The following is a 17,130-nucleotide window of genomic DNA, read 5'->3' as shown; positions in this document are numbered from 1 at the left end:
TGAGTTCACAGACTGGGACCAGCAGTCCGAGGCATCCCACATGTCCAGGCTGTCTCAACATTCTAGATGGCGTCCTTCGGCATTGATCGCTGTCCCACTTACAGACATGGCGTGGTGGTGGAGGAAGTCCAACCTCGGTCGTCAGTGTCGATCCGGTCGCCCGTCAGAGAGTCTACTCCGGTGCTCTCAGAATGATCTCTACATAGAGAGTCTTCATCGTCGGACTCCAAGGTCGGTACCGACGATCCGGACTGGGCTTTGGAACCTTCCCCGGTGTCTCATACAGCTGAGGATTTTCCCCTCTCACCATCGGAGGATCTGAAGTCGTATAGGGACCTGGTAAAGAGGATTGCACTCTCCCTCTCGCTTCCAGTGACACAGCCGCAACCCGTTGTAGACGATAATGTATTTGACATTATGCAACGGGATACGTCTACAGCGGTTGCCCTGCCAGTGACGAAGGTCATCCTACAGGCTGTGAAGGAGCCCTGGACGAAGCTTGCTCCTACACCCGTGTTTTCGAGGAGATTGGACCATATGTACCGTGTCCAAGAGTCAGGGGCTGAGTTCCTCTTCACACATCCAAACCCGAATTCGGTGGTCGTTTCCTTCTCGTTGAAGGCCGCAAGACGCACTCCTCTCCACCAGACAAGGAGGGAAAGAAGCTGGACAATGTCGGGAGGAAGTTCTACTCTGCTGGGGCGCTGGGAGTAAAGATATCTAACTATGCCGCGTGCATGGCTAGATACCAATACTCAGTGTGGGAACAACTAACCCCCCTCCTGTCTTCCCTGAGTGAGAAGAGGTCGGCTGCAAAGAAGTTGCAGGAGGAAGGCTTTGCTGTAGCCAAACAACAACTGGCTGCAGCAAAGCACATAGTCGACGTCTCAGCGAGAACCATCACTACTGCCGTCTGCCTCTGCCGCCACTTCTGGCTCAGATCTACGGCTCTCCAGCAGGACGCCAGGGCTTTCGTTGAAGATCTGCCCTTCAAGGGCGAAGGCCTGTTCAGCTCCACTACCGACAATGCACTCCAGGAAATGGATAAAAGTATAAAAACTTCCAGGAACCTGGGTGTACCGGCATCTTCCAGAGCTGTGAGACAGAAACAGTGGCATAAGCCTTGGGCAAAGAAGCCATAACAAAAGTTCTGCCCAGAATAGCAGTGGAGACCTTGCTCTGCTCAACCTGAGAGTAGGTCCCCATACAGGGGGAACAATAAGAATCATTATGCTTCACAGACCTCCGGCAAGTCCAAGGGCACTCGCCCTCAAAAGCAGGGCCTTTGACTTTCTGGCAGCATGCGTCACCGTCCCCTCTTCTGCTTCGTCTATCCACCTCCGCCCATTCCTGTCGGCCTTGGAGTCCACCACCACGTACAGGTGGGCGCTTTCCATCGTAGCGGAAGGCTACAAAATAGACTTTGCTCAGATTCCGAACCAATCTGTGGTAATTACCAATCCCCCTTCCTCACCTCTGCTGGCGGAGGTGAGCAACCTCTTACAGAAACAAGCCATAGAGAGGGTTCCGAAGGAGGCCAGGGCGGGAGGCTTCTCTCGTTACTTCCTGGTTCCCAAGCGGGACAGGGTTCTAAGACCAATCATGGATCTTCGGAATCTGAACAAATTCATTTTGTACCAGAAGTTCAGAATGTCCACTCTGCAAAGATTTCTGCCCCTCATCAACCAAGGGGATTGGATGGCAACGCTGGACCTCAAGGATGCATACTTCCACGTCAGCATCCATCCTGCGTTCAGAAGTTTCCTTCGGTTTGCAATAGGTTCTCAGCACTTCCAGTTCAAGGCCCTTCCGTTTGGTCTGTCCACTGCACCTCGAGTGTTCACAAAGATGATGAGCGTTGTGGCTGCCCATCTCCAGCTTCAAGGGATAGTCGTCTTTCCATACAGCGACGACTGGCTCCTTGTGGCGGAGTCGGAAGAGAGTTTGTCATCTCACATTGCCATCACACTTCATCTTCTCAACACCTTGGGTCTGCAGGTCAATTTGGAGAAATCACACCTTACACCATCAAGGACAGTTCAGTTCATAGGGGGGGCTTTGCTGGATACGAACCTTCATCGTGCGTTTCTGCCTCAGCAGAGAGCGATGGACATTATCAACCTTGTCAAACTTCTGCAGAGTCGAAAGTGGGGCACGGTGCAGCAGCTGCAGCGGATGCTGGGGCTGATGGCGGCGACTACAAGCGTGCTGCTCTTTGCGAAGCTGAGGATGAGAGGCCTACAGCTTTGGTTTCTTCGTCAGTTTTGCACATTATGAGACTCACCTCGAAAGAGGTTTGTAATTCCACCTGTGACACTTCAAACGCTGCAATGGTGGAACTCAAAGGACAACATTTGTCAGGGAGCTCCCTTCCATCCACCTGCACCAACTGTGACTATCACGACAGATGCATCATTATGGGGTTGGGGGGCCCACATGGACGATCTGTGTGTGTGGGGTCCTTGGCCTTTGAACTTGACTCACTGCCACATAAATTACTTGGAACTCCTGGCAGTTCACTTTGCTCTTCGGTCTTTCCGCCCCATGGAAGATTGTTGCTCTGCTAACAGACAATACCACTGCCCTGTGTTACATCAACAGGCAGGGAGGGACAGTCTCTCGACGGCTTTGTGCGCTGGCACTGGATCTGTGATCGGAGTGCCTGGACCATGACATCTTTGTGAAGGCAGCGCATTTCCCAGGGGTCCTCAACTTGCAAGCAGACTCCCTCAGCAGGGGTGCAGCCTCCCCGCACAAGTAGGAGTTACAGTGGCGCTTCCTTCAACCCGTGTTTCAGCTCTGGGGGTATCCTCAGGTGGATGTCTTTGCCACAGCCGAAAACTGGAAGTGTCCTCTGTTTTGCTCCAGAGGGGGCTCAGATGCAGAGTCATTGGGAGACGGTCTGCTGTTCCCGTGGGAAGGTCGGTTCCTTTATTTGTTCCCACCTCTGCCACTACTGACGAGGGTGGTCAACAAGATCGCAAGAGAGAGACCATGCTGTATCCTGGTGACTCCCTGGTGGCCTCGCCAGAACTGGTTCCCGATCCTGCTCCAACTGCCGAGGGGGGGTCTTCTACAAGTTTCTGGCGGAACCGGACCTTCTGTCAGCTCAGGGCGGTCATGTACTCCATCACAATGTGCCTCACCTGAAGCTGACAGCGTGGTTCATCGACCCTGTGGGTTCTCTAGCAGAGTCCAACATGTTTTCTTGAACAGCAGGAAACTTTCTATCCACGCCTCCTATGATAGGAAGTGGCGGAGGTTTCTGCAGTTCTTAGTTGATCCCTCAGTTTCACCCCAAAGGTTAGGATTGTCGGTAATTTTTGAGTTTTTGTTATCTCTGGTGGATGCTGGCCTTGTTTTTTCTTCCATCAAGGTTTATTTGGCAGCAATTTCTGTGTTCCATGAACCAGTTGAAGGGCACTCTGTTTTGGCACACCCTCATTCTAAGAGGTTTTTGAAGGGTTTGTTTAGGCTTCATCCTCCATCGAGATCACCCCCACAGTTGTGGGATTTGACTTTAGTGTTGGACAGACTGACTCGACATCCTTTTGAGCCGATGGCCACATGTTCGTTACAGCTTCTATCTTGGAAGACTGCTTTTTTGGTAGCCATTACATCTGCACGCCGTGCAGGGGAGCTCACGGCTATGCGTTGTGACTACCCATATCTAGTTTTTCAGGAAGCTGGAGTGTCGTCAGCTCCTGATATTTCTTTTCTCCCCAAGGTGGTTGCTCAGTTCCACCTCAACTTAGAAGTTTGGTTGCCCACTTTTCATCCTACATCTAGAAGTGAAGTGTGCTTTATTGTTTTATTTAAGTTGCTCCAAGAGTTTTCGTAAGGATCAGCAGCTTTTTGTTTCTTATGCTGCTCCTAAGTTAGGTTCCAGGATCTCGTCTCAGCGGCTTTCGAAATGGCTCACTGAGACTATTAAACTGTGTTATTTGTTGGCTAAGAAGCCATTACCTGGGCCTATTCACGGACACTCTACAAGAGCGTCGGTGGCGTTCCTGAAAGGCATTTCCCTGATGGATGTTTGCAAGGCTGCCACCTGGTCCTCTCCGCATGCCTTTATGAAGCACTACGCGCTGGACATGCATGCTCAACAGAGGACTCGTCTGGGGGCTGCTGTGCTGCAAGCTGTTTCTTCTGGTTGACCGTCTTCCCGCCTTCAGGTATGTCTTGCTTGCTAATCTCCCATGAGTGTGAAGCACAGTGACCATGAAGAAGATAGACAGGTTGCTTACCTGTGTAGATCTTCGAGTGGTCATCTGTGCATTCACACTACCTGCCCTCCTTCCCCACTGCTGACAGTCTCCCTCCAGTAGGGGCTTCCAGCGGTCAGGAAGGAACTGGCGGGATCCTCGCGCTGGCATCGGTGAGCATGCGCACTGGGACGCCTGCACATGCCCGTTGGTGCCGAGCGCGAAAAAATCCCGGGCTTTTTAGGTACCGATTCGGGAATCGGCGCAGGCACTCTATCCCATGAGTGTGAATGCACAGATGACCACTCGAAGATCTACAGTTACAGGTAAGCAACCTGTCTTTCTTATATGCATGTTGATTTCTATAATTTCCAACAAGACTCCCGGCAGGGGATAAGCGTAGAAGAGTTAAAGCCTTTAAGGTGCTACTGGACTAAAATCTTGCACTTCTACATCAGACTGCTATCCACCCGAAAATATCTTTTAATTTCTGTTACTCTGCGATTGATGCATTGCAATATTCTGTTCATTTACAAGTTCTCTAAAGAAATAGAGTATTATTGGATGGGGGTGTTATATGCATTGTTTCTCCCTCTCTCAGAACAGGGGCTTTATAGGTGCTGATCTGTGACTTTTTTTAGTAAAGACCTGCAGCAGATAAGATCTCACTAGAACCAACTATTTGAAAGATGCGTATAAGTTTTGTTTACGTTGAGTCTCTATCTAGCAAAAGATTTCATTTTTTAATTAGTTGTTTCTCTGGAGCCAACACAATAATAAAATTATATGCAAAAAAGCATTAAAAAGGTAAATGTTTTTGTGGAGATTCCAGTGATCCATACAGTATTTCGTGCAAACATACTAATCTTTGTATTGTGTGAAATGCCAAAGTCATCAGTAAAGTGAAAATTAAATAGGACATTAAATAGGCATGCCTTCCAGATGGCATCTACATGCATAATTTTTAATGACCTCTCATTTCAGGGACAACAAAATCAGAGGATCGAGCAGCTCTGCTGAAGAAGTTCAATGAGCCCAATTCCCAATACTTCATCTTTCTGCTGAGCACAAGGGCTGGAGGTCTGGGCTTGAACCTTCAGGCAGCTGATACTGTCATTATTTTTGACAGTGACTGGAATCCTCACCAGGTTATTTTCTGACCATTATTCATTGTTCTTGTGTTATTTGAAGGGTCTGTTTCTTCTTGCACATTGAAACAGTTATGAATACTTGTTCTTTTGTTTGTTTTTATAAAAATACAGAGGCTGCGCTCAGATCAAGCCTTGACAGTCTTCAGGCATATCCTTTCCCACACTTCATGTGAGATGCAGGAACTGAAGATTTCCTGGTTGTACTTTGTTGTATGAAGTATTGTTTGTTTGTTGACTCCACATCAGGTTTCTAAACATGGATCTTCTTCGTGGTCTCTGTGCATCACACTCATGGGGGAGAAGGCGCCGGCACCGATCACGATCGGTAACTTCAAAGCTGCGGATTTCCGCGCCCCCGTCCCGGTGCGCACGCGCAGACACTCCCCTTCCCTGCGCATGCCCACCAGGACAGGAGCGGACATCCCACCAGTTCTCTTCTGACCGCCGCTGGGATCAGTCGATCTTCGCATCGGTCGGTGGATTTCTTCTTTGCTAGTTGGATTTCCTACTAGAACTGACTTACATCTATCCGTGAGTGGGGAGGAATCGGCGTTTGTTATTTTTCCTATCTCTAGTTCCCTTTCCCCTTTTTCCCCCCTTAGCCTTTTCCCCCCCTCACCCCCGCGCCTTCCGCGCATGGAAAAGCGCTGGGGATTTTTCAAAAGGTGCAGGACGTGTGGCAGCAAAATCGCCCCTCCGGACGGCCACACCCTGTGCCTACTCTGCCTAGGAGAAGCGCATAAACCGGACTCTTGCCTACACTGCGCAAAATTCTCCAGGCAAACGAGGAAAAACCGAGCGGCCCGCCTCGCGGCAGCATTGATGGAGCAAGTACTGGCTCCTCGCGAAATGGCGGCGGCGTCTGAAAGCGCGCCAAAGTCCTCGGTGTCGACGGTTGATGTCGACAACCCCTCCGACGCCGATCGCCCCCTGAAAAGAGCGGGCTCGGCCGCGAGGTCGGATGCCTCCACACCAGCCAAGAGACCTAAGGAGGCCAAAGGGGATTCTTCGGAACCCAAGAAGAAGAAGAGGGTGGACAAGCAGAAGCATGTCGAATCCGCTTCCCGCTCCTCCCCGAAGTCCCCGCAGGACCTGAGGGCGCCACTCGTGCCGCCGATAAAACTGCTCGCATCTCCGCGCCGCCAGCAGAGCCCACCTAGACTGCAATCGATGTCGACGCAGATCGCGATCTCGTCGGACTCCGACCGGGATCTCGACCCAGCTCAGCGTTCGGTGAGAGGGGAGAGCCCTCTGGATCTCCTCCAGGCCGATAAGAGCAGCTCTCAAGACCGCAGTGAAAGATCCAGGCGGGATCGATCTCGGAGCCCTTACAGAGTCTCCCCCCTGGTTTTGAGATGCGAATCGGTGCCGACAGGTCGTTCGGACAGTTCGCATCAGGATAGGTCCTGGAGCCCTCGACATCGACGGGACTTTAGAGTGTCGAAAGACAGATCCCCAGAAGACCCATCCCCTAGGAGACGTTAGGACTCCCCGGGACCAAGAGCCCCACCTCCGCTGTCTTGGGACCAGCGTCAATGGCAGTACCTATATGGATCCTGCCCGATGCCTTCGATGTTTCCTTGGTTCCCCCCCAGACAACCTGACTGGGACCAACGCTCGGAGGCATCACACAGGTCGAGAACATCCTATCGACCACAGAAACGGACCCCGTCGGCATCGGTATCGAAGCCCCCGGTGGAAGACCCTCCCAAGGCAAAGTCACCCAAACCCCTTACCAAGGAGACCGCACTATCAGACCCGCATCGGGACCAACCATCGCGTCCGCCTGCACAGTCTGAATCTCCCGGGACATCGCCGAGGTCATCGGGAGACTCGGTATCGGGGGACCCTGACCCTTCTTCCCCGGAAGAAAGCCCTCCTTCAAACAAGGTCGGCGAGGACCAACCCATTTCTCCCTCGGAGGACTTAAAATCCTATGGGGACCTGGTCAAAAGAATGGCCCAATCCCTATCCCTCTCTACGATCCAGCCACAGCCCGTCATCACAGACACTGTGTTTGATATAGTGCAAAGGGATACATCGTCGGCGGTTGCCCTTCCAATGACTACGGTGCTACTTCATACTGCCAAAACTTCGTGGGACAAGCCTGCATTGACCCCGATATCGTCGCGCAGGCTTGACCACATGTACCGTGTACAGGAGTCTACAGCTGACTTCTTATTTAACCATCCGAAGCCGAACTCTGTAGTTGTGGCATCATCGTCTAAGGCTCGGAAGACCCATGCTTCCCCCCTGGATAAGGAGGGAAAGAAACTTGACGGTCTGGGCCGACGGATCTATTTGGCAAGAGCTCTGGCCCTGAAGGTTGCCAACTACGCCGCTTGTATGGGGCGATACCAATACGCCCTATGGGACCAAATCTCCACACTACTGCCTGGTCTCCCGGAACAAACAAAAACCGCCATCAGGAAGATCCAGGCTGAAGGCATGACTGTGGCTAAGCAACAGCTTAACTCTGCCAGGCATGCAGGCGACATTGGGGCAAAAACCCTTACTTCAGCTGTCACGCTAAGAAGACATTATATGAACATATGAAGCTGCCTTATACTGAATCAGACCCTCGGTCCATCAAAGTCAGTATTGTCTACTCAGACTGGCAGCGGCTCTCCAGGGTCTCAGGCTGAGGTTTTTCACACCTATTTGCCTGGACTCTTTTTGGGAGATGCCAGGGATTGAACCTGGGACCTTCTGCTTACCAAGCAGATGCTCTACCACTGACCCACCGTCCCTCCATTCTTGGCTTAGATCCACAGCTCTGCAGGCTGATACCCAAGCTTATGTTGAGGATTTACCGTTTGATGGGAAAGGGCTGTTCAGTGCCAATACTGATACAGTCCTGCAGGAAATGGATAAAAGCATCCGCACATCCAGAAACCTAGGGGTACCAGCTTCGTCCAGGCAACAAGGCAAACGCTCCTGGTCGCGATCTTGGACCAAGAAACCCTTTCCGAAGCAGTCAGCCGAACAACAGTGGAGGCCTAAGTCCACGGCCCCTTTCTCCAAACCACAATATGGCAACAAGTCCAAGTACTCCCCAACTTCCTCTCAGTCGTCTCGTCAGAAGGGAAACAGGCAGCCTAAGCAGGGCCTTTGACTGTGTTCCCCCATGTTTCCCCCGCCTTTGCTCTTCTTCGGACCGCACCTGGCTCTGGCCTTTTTACAACTCATGGGCAGCAATAACTTCGGACCAGTGGGTACTATCAATAGTCCGGCTGGGCTATCAAATAGAATTCCAACAGGAACCGAAGGTTCCAACATTCGTTTACACCACTCTGTCGCCAACGCTTCAAGAAGAAGTGACTGCCCTTCTTCAGAAAGAGGCCATAGAAAACGTCCCGTCGGACCAATTGAGACTAGGGTTCTACTCCCGGTATTTTGCGGCTCCAAAAAGAGACGGCGGCCTCCGTCCCATCATGGACCTGAGGGGCCTCAATTTGTACATTCCACACCAGAAGTTTCGAATGACGTCGCTACCCAACATAATTCCGTTGTTGAATCCCGGGGATTGGATGGCAACCCTAGACCTGCAGGATGCTTATTTTCATGTAAGCATCCATTCATCCCACAGGAAATTCCTCCGGTTCGCTATCGGGACTATGCACTACCAATACAGGGCCCTGCCGTTCGGGTTATCAACAGCCCCCAGGGTGTTTACGAAAATCATGGTAGTGGTAGCGGCTCATCTCAGACTACAGGGTGTAGCGGTGTATCCATACATCGACGACTGGCTTCTGGTGGCCGAGTCAGAGGCCAGGCTCCTCCAGCACATTGCAGTAACTCTATCCCTTCTAGAAGAGTTGGGACTGAAGGTGAATACAAAAAAGTCCTGTCTCCAGCCCTCCCAGAGGGTACAATTTATAGGAGCAATCCTAGACACATGGCTATGCAAGGCCTTCTTACCAGAGAAGAGGGCAAAGGACATCATGGGCCTGGTGCAGATTTTCTTGGAGAGCAAGTCGGTCACTGCTCTTCAAGTGCAGCGGATGTTAGGACTTATGGCATCCACTACAGCTGTACTGACATTTGCCAGGTTCCACATGAGGATCCTTCAGTTATGGTTCTTGAGAGTTTTCAGATGCGGGCGAGACTCCCCTCGTCGCAAACTATCAGTTCCAGAGGAGGTACTCAGGACTCTAATTTGGTGGCAGCACGAGTGCAACCTGCTGCAGGGAGCTCCCTTTTACAAGCCACGCCCGACAGTGACTCTGACCTCAGATGCGTCCCTGTGGGGGTGGGGAGCGCATGTGAACGGACTATGTGTGGGCGACAGATGGCCCAAAGACCATTTGCAATACCACATCAACTTCCTGGAGTTTCTGGCGATCCATCATGCACTCCTCTCATTCCGACACTTGCTGGCAGGGCAGACCGTTACGGTTCTAACAGACAACACCACCGCACTCGCATACATAAACCGCCAGGGCGGCACGGTGTCTCGGAAACTCTGTCTTCTAGCCTTGCGGGTCTGGGAGATCTGCAAGGGGATGGACACGTATCTGGCTGCAGCCCATTTGCCGGGAATTCAGAACGGATGTGCAGATTTCCTCATTCGAGGGGGGGCTTCCATACACGAATGGGAGCTCAACTGGACCTTTTTGCAACCGGTCTTTCAGAAATGGGGGACACCGGAGATCGATGTCTTCGCCACCCGCGACAACAGAAAGTGCGAGAGGTTCTGTTGTCGGGGGGGGGGACCCGATGTCGTTGGGAGACGGGCTGTTGATACACTGGGACAATCGCCATGTCTACATGTTCCCCCCAATCCCTCTTATTGTTCGGGTGGTACAGAAGATTCACAGGGAACGCCCGAGAGGTGTTCTGATCACTCCATGGTGGCCCAGACAACACTGGTTCACCCGCATCCTGCGGTTGTCCGAAGGAGTTTTTCACCAGTTTCCCCCTGTGCCGGATCTACTGCTCTCACAGCAGGGACGGGTGGTCCACCACGATGTTCCACACCTAAAACTGACGGCGTGGAGGCTCCGGTGACCACACTTTCAGAAAGAGTTCAGCACGTCCTCCTTAACTGTAGACGGGAGTCTACAAGGAAGTCATATGCCTATAAATGGACTCGTTTCGTGCACCTCGTCTCTGGGGCGGGGGGTGACCCCAGGAATGTAGGCCTTCCGAGCATCCTTGACTTTCTCCTTACCTTACTGGACAAAGGCTTGTCAGTGTCCTCTGTTCGAGTATACCTGGCGGCCATCTCAGCCAATCATGAGCGCATCGACGGCCACTCGGTTTTCGCTCACCCGACTACAAAAAATTTCCTGAAGGGACTGCTACGACTGTACCCTGCGGTTAGGAAACCGACCCCATCCTGGGACTTGCCGGGGGTGCTAGAGGCCCTCACGGGCAAACCCTTTGAACCTATGGCCACATGTTCGGTACAGCTACTTTCCTGGAAAACAGCATTCCTGGTAGCTATTACTTCAGCTCGGAGGGTAGGGGAACTAGCGGCACTACGCTGCAACGATCCCTGCCTTCAGTTTCGACCAGATGGGGTGTGGCTACACCCCGACGTGACCTTTCTGCCTAAGGTAGTGTCCACTTTTCATCTGAATAAGGACATTTGCTTACCAGTGTACTTCCCGAATCCGTCAACGGACTCGGAACGACGACTTCACGCTTTGGACGTGAAAAGAGCGCTCTCTTTCTACCTGCATAGGGTGAAACCTTCACGTAAGGACCCTCGGCTCTTCATCTCCTATGCTTCAGCCTCTTTAGGGCAGAGAGTTTCCTCGCAGAGACTGTCAAAATGGTTGACGGAGACTATTAAGCTCTGCTACCTGCTACGCAAGCGACCTTTGCCAGGGCCGGTCAAGGCCCATTCCACAAGGGCAATGGCCACTTCCGCTGCATTTATGAAAGGGGTGCCGTTGCGGGACATTTGCAAGGCGGCCACTTGGTCCTCTCCGCATACGTTCATCAAGCATTATGCGCTGGACCTCCGGTGGAAGCATAGTTCATCTGTGGGCTGTGCAGTCTTGCAGTCGCTAACCTGTTGACGGACCGTACAACCCTCTTCCAGGTAGGCTGCTAGCTTGCTATTCTCCCATGAGTGTGATGCACAGAGACCACGAAAAAGATAAACAGGTTTCCTACCTGTAACTGATGATCTTCGAGTGGTCATCTGTGCAGTCACACTACCCGCCCACCTTCCCCACTGCTGTGGGTCCGTCTACAGGACTCCTGCAGCGGTCAGAAGGAACTGGCGGGATGTCCGCTCCTGTCCTGGTGGGCATGCGCAGGGAAGGGGAGTGTCTGCGCGTGCGCACCGGGACGGGGGCGCGGAAATCCGCAGCTTTGAAGTTACCGATCGTGATCGGCGCCGGCGCCTTCTCCCCCATGAGTGTGACTGCACAGATGACCACTCGAAGATCATCAGTTACAGGTAGGAAACCTGTTTTTTTTAGGCTATGTGAAACAACAGCCAATGGATTATGGCAAACCAGGAAGTCTTCAGTTTCCGAGACAGGCACACAGGATGACAGGGGAAGAGTTACCAGTAAGAACTTCCAAGGCTTGTTCTCATTACAAATGATGGTATAATATTGCCTCTGAATACAGAAAATGTTTTCGTGTGTCTAAACTTCTTTAGCTGTGGGTTCTTCTGTGTCAGAATGCTTTGGAATCTTTGACTTCTTCAAAACTGCAGCCTCTGGACAAGAAGTGCCTATTTTAGGCTTTGCAATCATATAGGTAAATTAGGTGAATGATCAATACACACAGTTGTCCACATAAATTATAAGGTAGTTTGGGAAGAAATACTGAAGTAGTCAACAGATTGAAAATCCAGAAAGGTAGTCCTGGCAATTTCCATGCTGTGTTGTTTTCAGAAACTTCAGAGTGAATCATGCACATTGCGTTACACTTCCATTTCTGTTTTATATACCACTAGTGATGCAATCCTAAGCAGATCTGCAGCCTTCTAAGTACATGGAATTCAATGAGCTTAGAAAGGTGCTATTCTGCTTAGAATTAGTATTTTACAGAAAAGAGGTTTAAAAGTTTTGTTTAAAGTTTTGTTTGTTTAAAAAACTTTAACTGATGAAGTCTGCTTAGAGCATACAAAAGTTTACATTCTGAATAAAACTTAGTTGATCTTAAAGGTACAACTTGTCTACTGCTTTGTTCTATTGCTTCAGACCAACACGGCTGCCCACTTGGATCTATAACTAAGTGGTCTCTCAGTGCTACAATGCTTTTACATTTACTCTGCCTTTCTAGTTCTTGGCACCTATAATTATTTAAAAATAACTTACTAAAAACAAAACTCTCCCCTGCTAAAAAGTTGTATAACAGTTACCAAAATCAATTTCATTTTAAAATAGGGGTTCTCAAACTATGGAAGGGGTTTTGGATACCAGAAGGAGGAAGGTGGATACAAAGCTCTAGGGAGATATAAGATGCTGATGAATCCTTCTTCTTCTCAACCTGGCAAAGGACTGATTCAGGCTGGATTTAAGGAGGAGTTTGCATACCCATTTTTCTCATGATCCCAACTTGATTTGAGGACAAAGAAGCAAAGGGAGGACTGCTGCTTTGCTCTAATGATAATTTTTTTATTGTAGTTAGTCCAGTTAAATCCTGTTCAATCCTTCACAAAGTGTCAATGTTATGTTAGTTTTGTACCTAAAGATCTTTGCGTAGCTGTTCAGAACCGATAGGTTGATGGAACAATAATTTTATCATCATTGTAGATCCTTGCATGTAGCAAGCTGTACATTCAGCTCTCCACAAGAATCATCACATAGTGATTAGTGGAAAAATATATTGATATTGGGGTAACAAGGCAAAGGATATTCTTGAAAAGGGGGGGGCATGTTTTTTAAAATTGCATTGTTTAAAGGTTTTATAACTACTGAGTACACATGTTCTCAATACTGATGCACTGGCAAGCTATTGGAAACATGAAAATGATCACAGCTTGTTATAACATGAATGTGAATGAATATACTTGAAATATAGAGTTGCCAGGACTTACCTGGCTCCTGGTGTTCTTTTTCCCCAAAAATGCCAGAGATCCCTCCCCTGCAATGTGCCTGGCATGATAACATCTCTGGGTAACATCATCACACCACTCATGTTGCAGTGCACCGGGAGTGGGGGGAGGGGGCTCTCCCGCCAGCGAGTTCTGTGGTGGTGGGTTGGAGGCCCCACAATTGGGGAAACCCTGCCCTCTGGTGGGAGGCTGGGAACCCTATTTAAAGAAATTCGTCTTTGACCTGGTAACATGGTCACTTGAAATAATGGTAATTAAGGGCACAAAGGATAATGGGAGACTACTTAAATAACTGTGGACCAGAATTTAATTGTTTCAGCTTGTGTCAGCAGAAAGTATATGTTGGTATCTTAAGTCATTGATTAAAGCCTACCTTTAAATTTGCATTTACAAATATGCCTGTAAATAAAAACACTAAATTAAATTAAATTAAATACATTTAGTACATTATGTGACAAATAATCGTTCACTTTATCTTGCACATTGAAATCTGCCATTTAAACTGCTTTTAAATTCAGGATTATGGTTTGCCTTGTTTCATGTTTTATGGTTGTAAAATGTTTATGGTAATGTTTCTCTTAGCCAGCCAATCTAACTTAGGAGACCAATACATTGTATATAATGTATATTTAACAGGATTTGCAGGCACAAGACCGAGCTCATCGAATTGGACAGCAGAATGAAGTTCGAGTCCTACGACTATGCACAGTGAACAGCGTGGAAGAGAAAATTCTTGCAGCTGCCAAATATAAATTGAATGTGGATCAGAAAGTTATTCAAGCTGGCATGTTTGACCAAAAATCCTCAAGCCATGAACGGAGGGCTTTTCTCCAGGCCATACTGGAGCATGAAGAAGAAAATGAGGTATTCTACAAGCTTGCTGATGTACTTAAAATAGAAACACTTTCTCTTCTGCCCTCACCCCCAGTATCCTGAAGTCCATTATACACAGGGCTATGTATATGCATGTTGAAATAATGTTTCCCGGTAAACCAGATTCTGTGACTTATATGAATTATGCAAATACAGCACATTTGTATTAGCTCACTTTTGCATAATTTATTCAGAATTTTAAAAATGGCTTTGTATAAGCGTTCCAGTAGGAGGAGCAAAGACCGATGCAAGGCACTGAAGCTTTGCCGGTAACCAATGGAAATCATAGTTGGCTACTCGGGCTTTTGAACTGTGGGCAGGTATTGCCCCAAGTGGTTAAATTTGTCTTCCTGGTTCTTAGAAATTGCATTTTTTTTTAATGAAAAGTGAGATTTTTAGGAAGATGAATTTTTACTCTCAGTGGTGTATTAGGTGGTTTCTTTGAATTACCACAGAAGTGTAGCATGTATACAACCCTGATAAGTTTCATTAGTTAAAAGATAGCATCAGCAAACAAGAACATTTCATTCCTGCAAAAAAGGGGAGAGGTCCGCTTCTTTTTCAGTTCAGCAGTTTAGGACTGAAATCAGTATGTAGGTTCCTAATGGTTTTGTCATTTTTTCCTAGTATAAAATTAGTTTTGAAACTTGGATCTTGCTCCCCTTACCAAATTGCTCAAAAAGTAAACATTTCATCTGTATCCAACCACATTAAGAAAATGTTACAGTATACTTTTTCTGAGAATCCTCCAACCCCCAGGAATAAAATTATGAGCGGTTCCATGACCTGCAGTGAGAAGGGGGAAATTGCGGTCACTGCTTTCTTTTAAGAGGCTCTTAAGTTTTTCTAACAACATGGCTAGATACAGGCCAACAGTCTTTTTTTAAAAAAAAAAAAAAATAACAAAGCAAAAAAATGCCTGTGGAATTCAAAATCTGAGATGGGCAGCCTGACTTTTATCAATAGAAGAAATAGGCATCATTTTGAGTATCTCGACTACAGCTTAGTTTTATAAAATCTATTTGTATTCAATGGTTGTTCTTTAAGCAGTGTGTAGGCTTGTTTGTGTCATAGAGCAGCTGTCTGTAGATAATGGCCTTGTATACAAATTGCAGGAATATATTTTAAGATTTACTGCAAAACATATACCTTCCACAGCCTGAGTGATCAAGAGAGTGGGGTAAATTCCACCTCTATCACCTTAGTTTCCATGATAATGTGGATGTAGTGGTGATCTTGTGTCTAATAAAGTTCATAAAGGGCAAAGACTTTAGTTCAATAATTGGATCTTCTAATATACTACTGTCAATGGTATAATAATTATATTGCAAAAGGGAGTGGGCTATTTCATACTTTTTAGCTTCAGATAACTGTTCTGAATATTATGTATAGCAAATATGTTCAGTAGATTAGAATGGCATAGAGATGTTCTTACATGGTACCTAAATTATCTAATACATATTTACATTTTACTAATTAAACTTGTGTTTGAAAAATTCTTTATCTGCTAAGGAAGGAGTTGCCAGTGGACCAAAATTCTATCTATTGAGGCTGGCCCATATTGTTGAATATGGTAATAATGTGCAAAATCTAATTATAGGCTTTCAGTAGCTAAATATTAATAGTTTGATATTGTAAGGCTTCAAAATGTCACAAATCACCTTCTTGTTTTTGATGAAAAAGTGACAGTAAAAATCAGTTTTATTTCCTCCATAATAAGGGTTCCTGCATTTTTGTAATGTAGGAAAGAACTGTTAAAAGGAAGTTTCAAGTGAAAGACCAATTCTGCTAAACTCCAAATGGAAATAGAATCAGGGTAATTAATGTTCTTTGCTTTCCTTGGTGTAATTAGAGGAGAAGGATTACAATATCAAGAAAAGCATAGTTGAGTGAGGATGAAGAACAATCCTGTATTAGAGTGGTGATTTTAAGTGTCAGACCGTGTAGCATCCAAACTGCTCTCTGTAAAGGTTTCAGTACTACGCTTCATGCCCTAAACTTCAGAAGTTGTTGCTCTGAATTTGGTAGAATTTCTTCAGAACAGATTTGAGGATTATAGTCCAACAGTTTCCATTGTTTTAATATAGATTTGTCCTCTCCCATTTTTGTTTATTTTGTAACAACATATTTAATATAAACCACATATTAAAATACTATTTTTGTAATATTTGAATATATTTTAAAAAGTTAAAAATTATACTGAATGCAAAGCATTCTTGACTGACTTCATAAATAAAAATCTATTCAAAATTCATAGAAGCAGCATTAAGCAGTTTACAACTGAAGAACAGGAACCCAAACTAGCTATTTGTTAGGCTTTCGTGGAAAGGACTTGCTCACAGAAGATTTTGTTGTTTGTTTAAATTGTTGGTTCCAATGCCAAACTACGAATTGGTTTTGAAACTCCCCTGACTTCAAAAAGACTTATCCAAGTAGCACAGTGCAGTGTGGGATTGTTGTTTGATACAAACTAGTCTAAAGCCCCTTTGGGTTTGTGGAACTAGTTCCAGAATGTTTTGCTTCTTGGCCAGAAAGCCCCTTAATTAGCACCATAGAGGCTAATCAAGCTATACTGCATTTTTATGTACGCTGGCTTATTCCCCTTGTCTTAACTCTCCTGTATTTGCCTAATTTCTGGAAAATTATTAATACGTTCTGATCTTGCTATGTAGAATGAACATTAGGAGTATAACAACTTTTAAAATTCGCAGTATACTTAACTCTTTTTTTGCCCCCTGCATATGTTTTACAGTAGTTTAGATAAGGTTTCTGCTGTTCATCAAGTGCTAGTATGTATCCTATATTCCTTTCTATGCCCATCGCATGAGGCCTGGTATAGACACACACACACACACACATTTATTCTGGGTAATTT

At 47.2% G+C, this 17,130-nt stretch overlaps 1 protein-coding gene across 2 annotated transcripts in view; it reads left to right on the top strand.

Moving 5' to 3' along the window:
* SMARCA2 (SWI/SNF related, matrix associated, actin dependent regulator of chromatin, subfamily a, member 2) overlaps positions 1 to 17,130 on the top strand; it is a 180,400-nt gene that overhangs the window by 119,866 nt on the left and 43,404 nt on the right. For both annotated transcript variants that reach the window (XM_060237411.1, XM_060237407.1), the window contains 2 exons: positions 5,190 to 5,353; positions 14,019 to 14,246. In XM_060237411.1, coding sequence (XP_060093394.1) covers positions 5,190 to 5,353; positions 14,019 to 14,246 — 392 coding nt within the window. The remainder of the gene's footprint in view (positions 1 to 5,189; positions 5,354 to 14,018; positions 14,247 to 17,130) is intronic.

This window comes from Heteronotia binoei, chromosome 4, assembly GCF_032191835.1.
Source record: "Heteronotia binoei isolate CCM8104 ecotype False Entrance Well chromosome 4, APGP_CSIRO_Hbin_v1, whole genome shotgun sequence".
Classification (NCBI taxonomy): Eukaryota; Metazoa; Chordata; class Lepidosauria; order Squamata; family Gekkonidae; genus Heteronotia; species Heteronotia binoei.
Note: the sequence above shows the minus strand (reverse complement) of the source record. Positions and strands in the feature narration are given on the sequence as shown.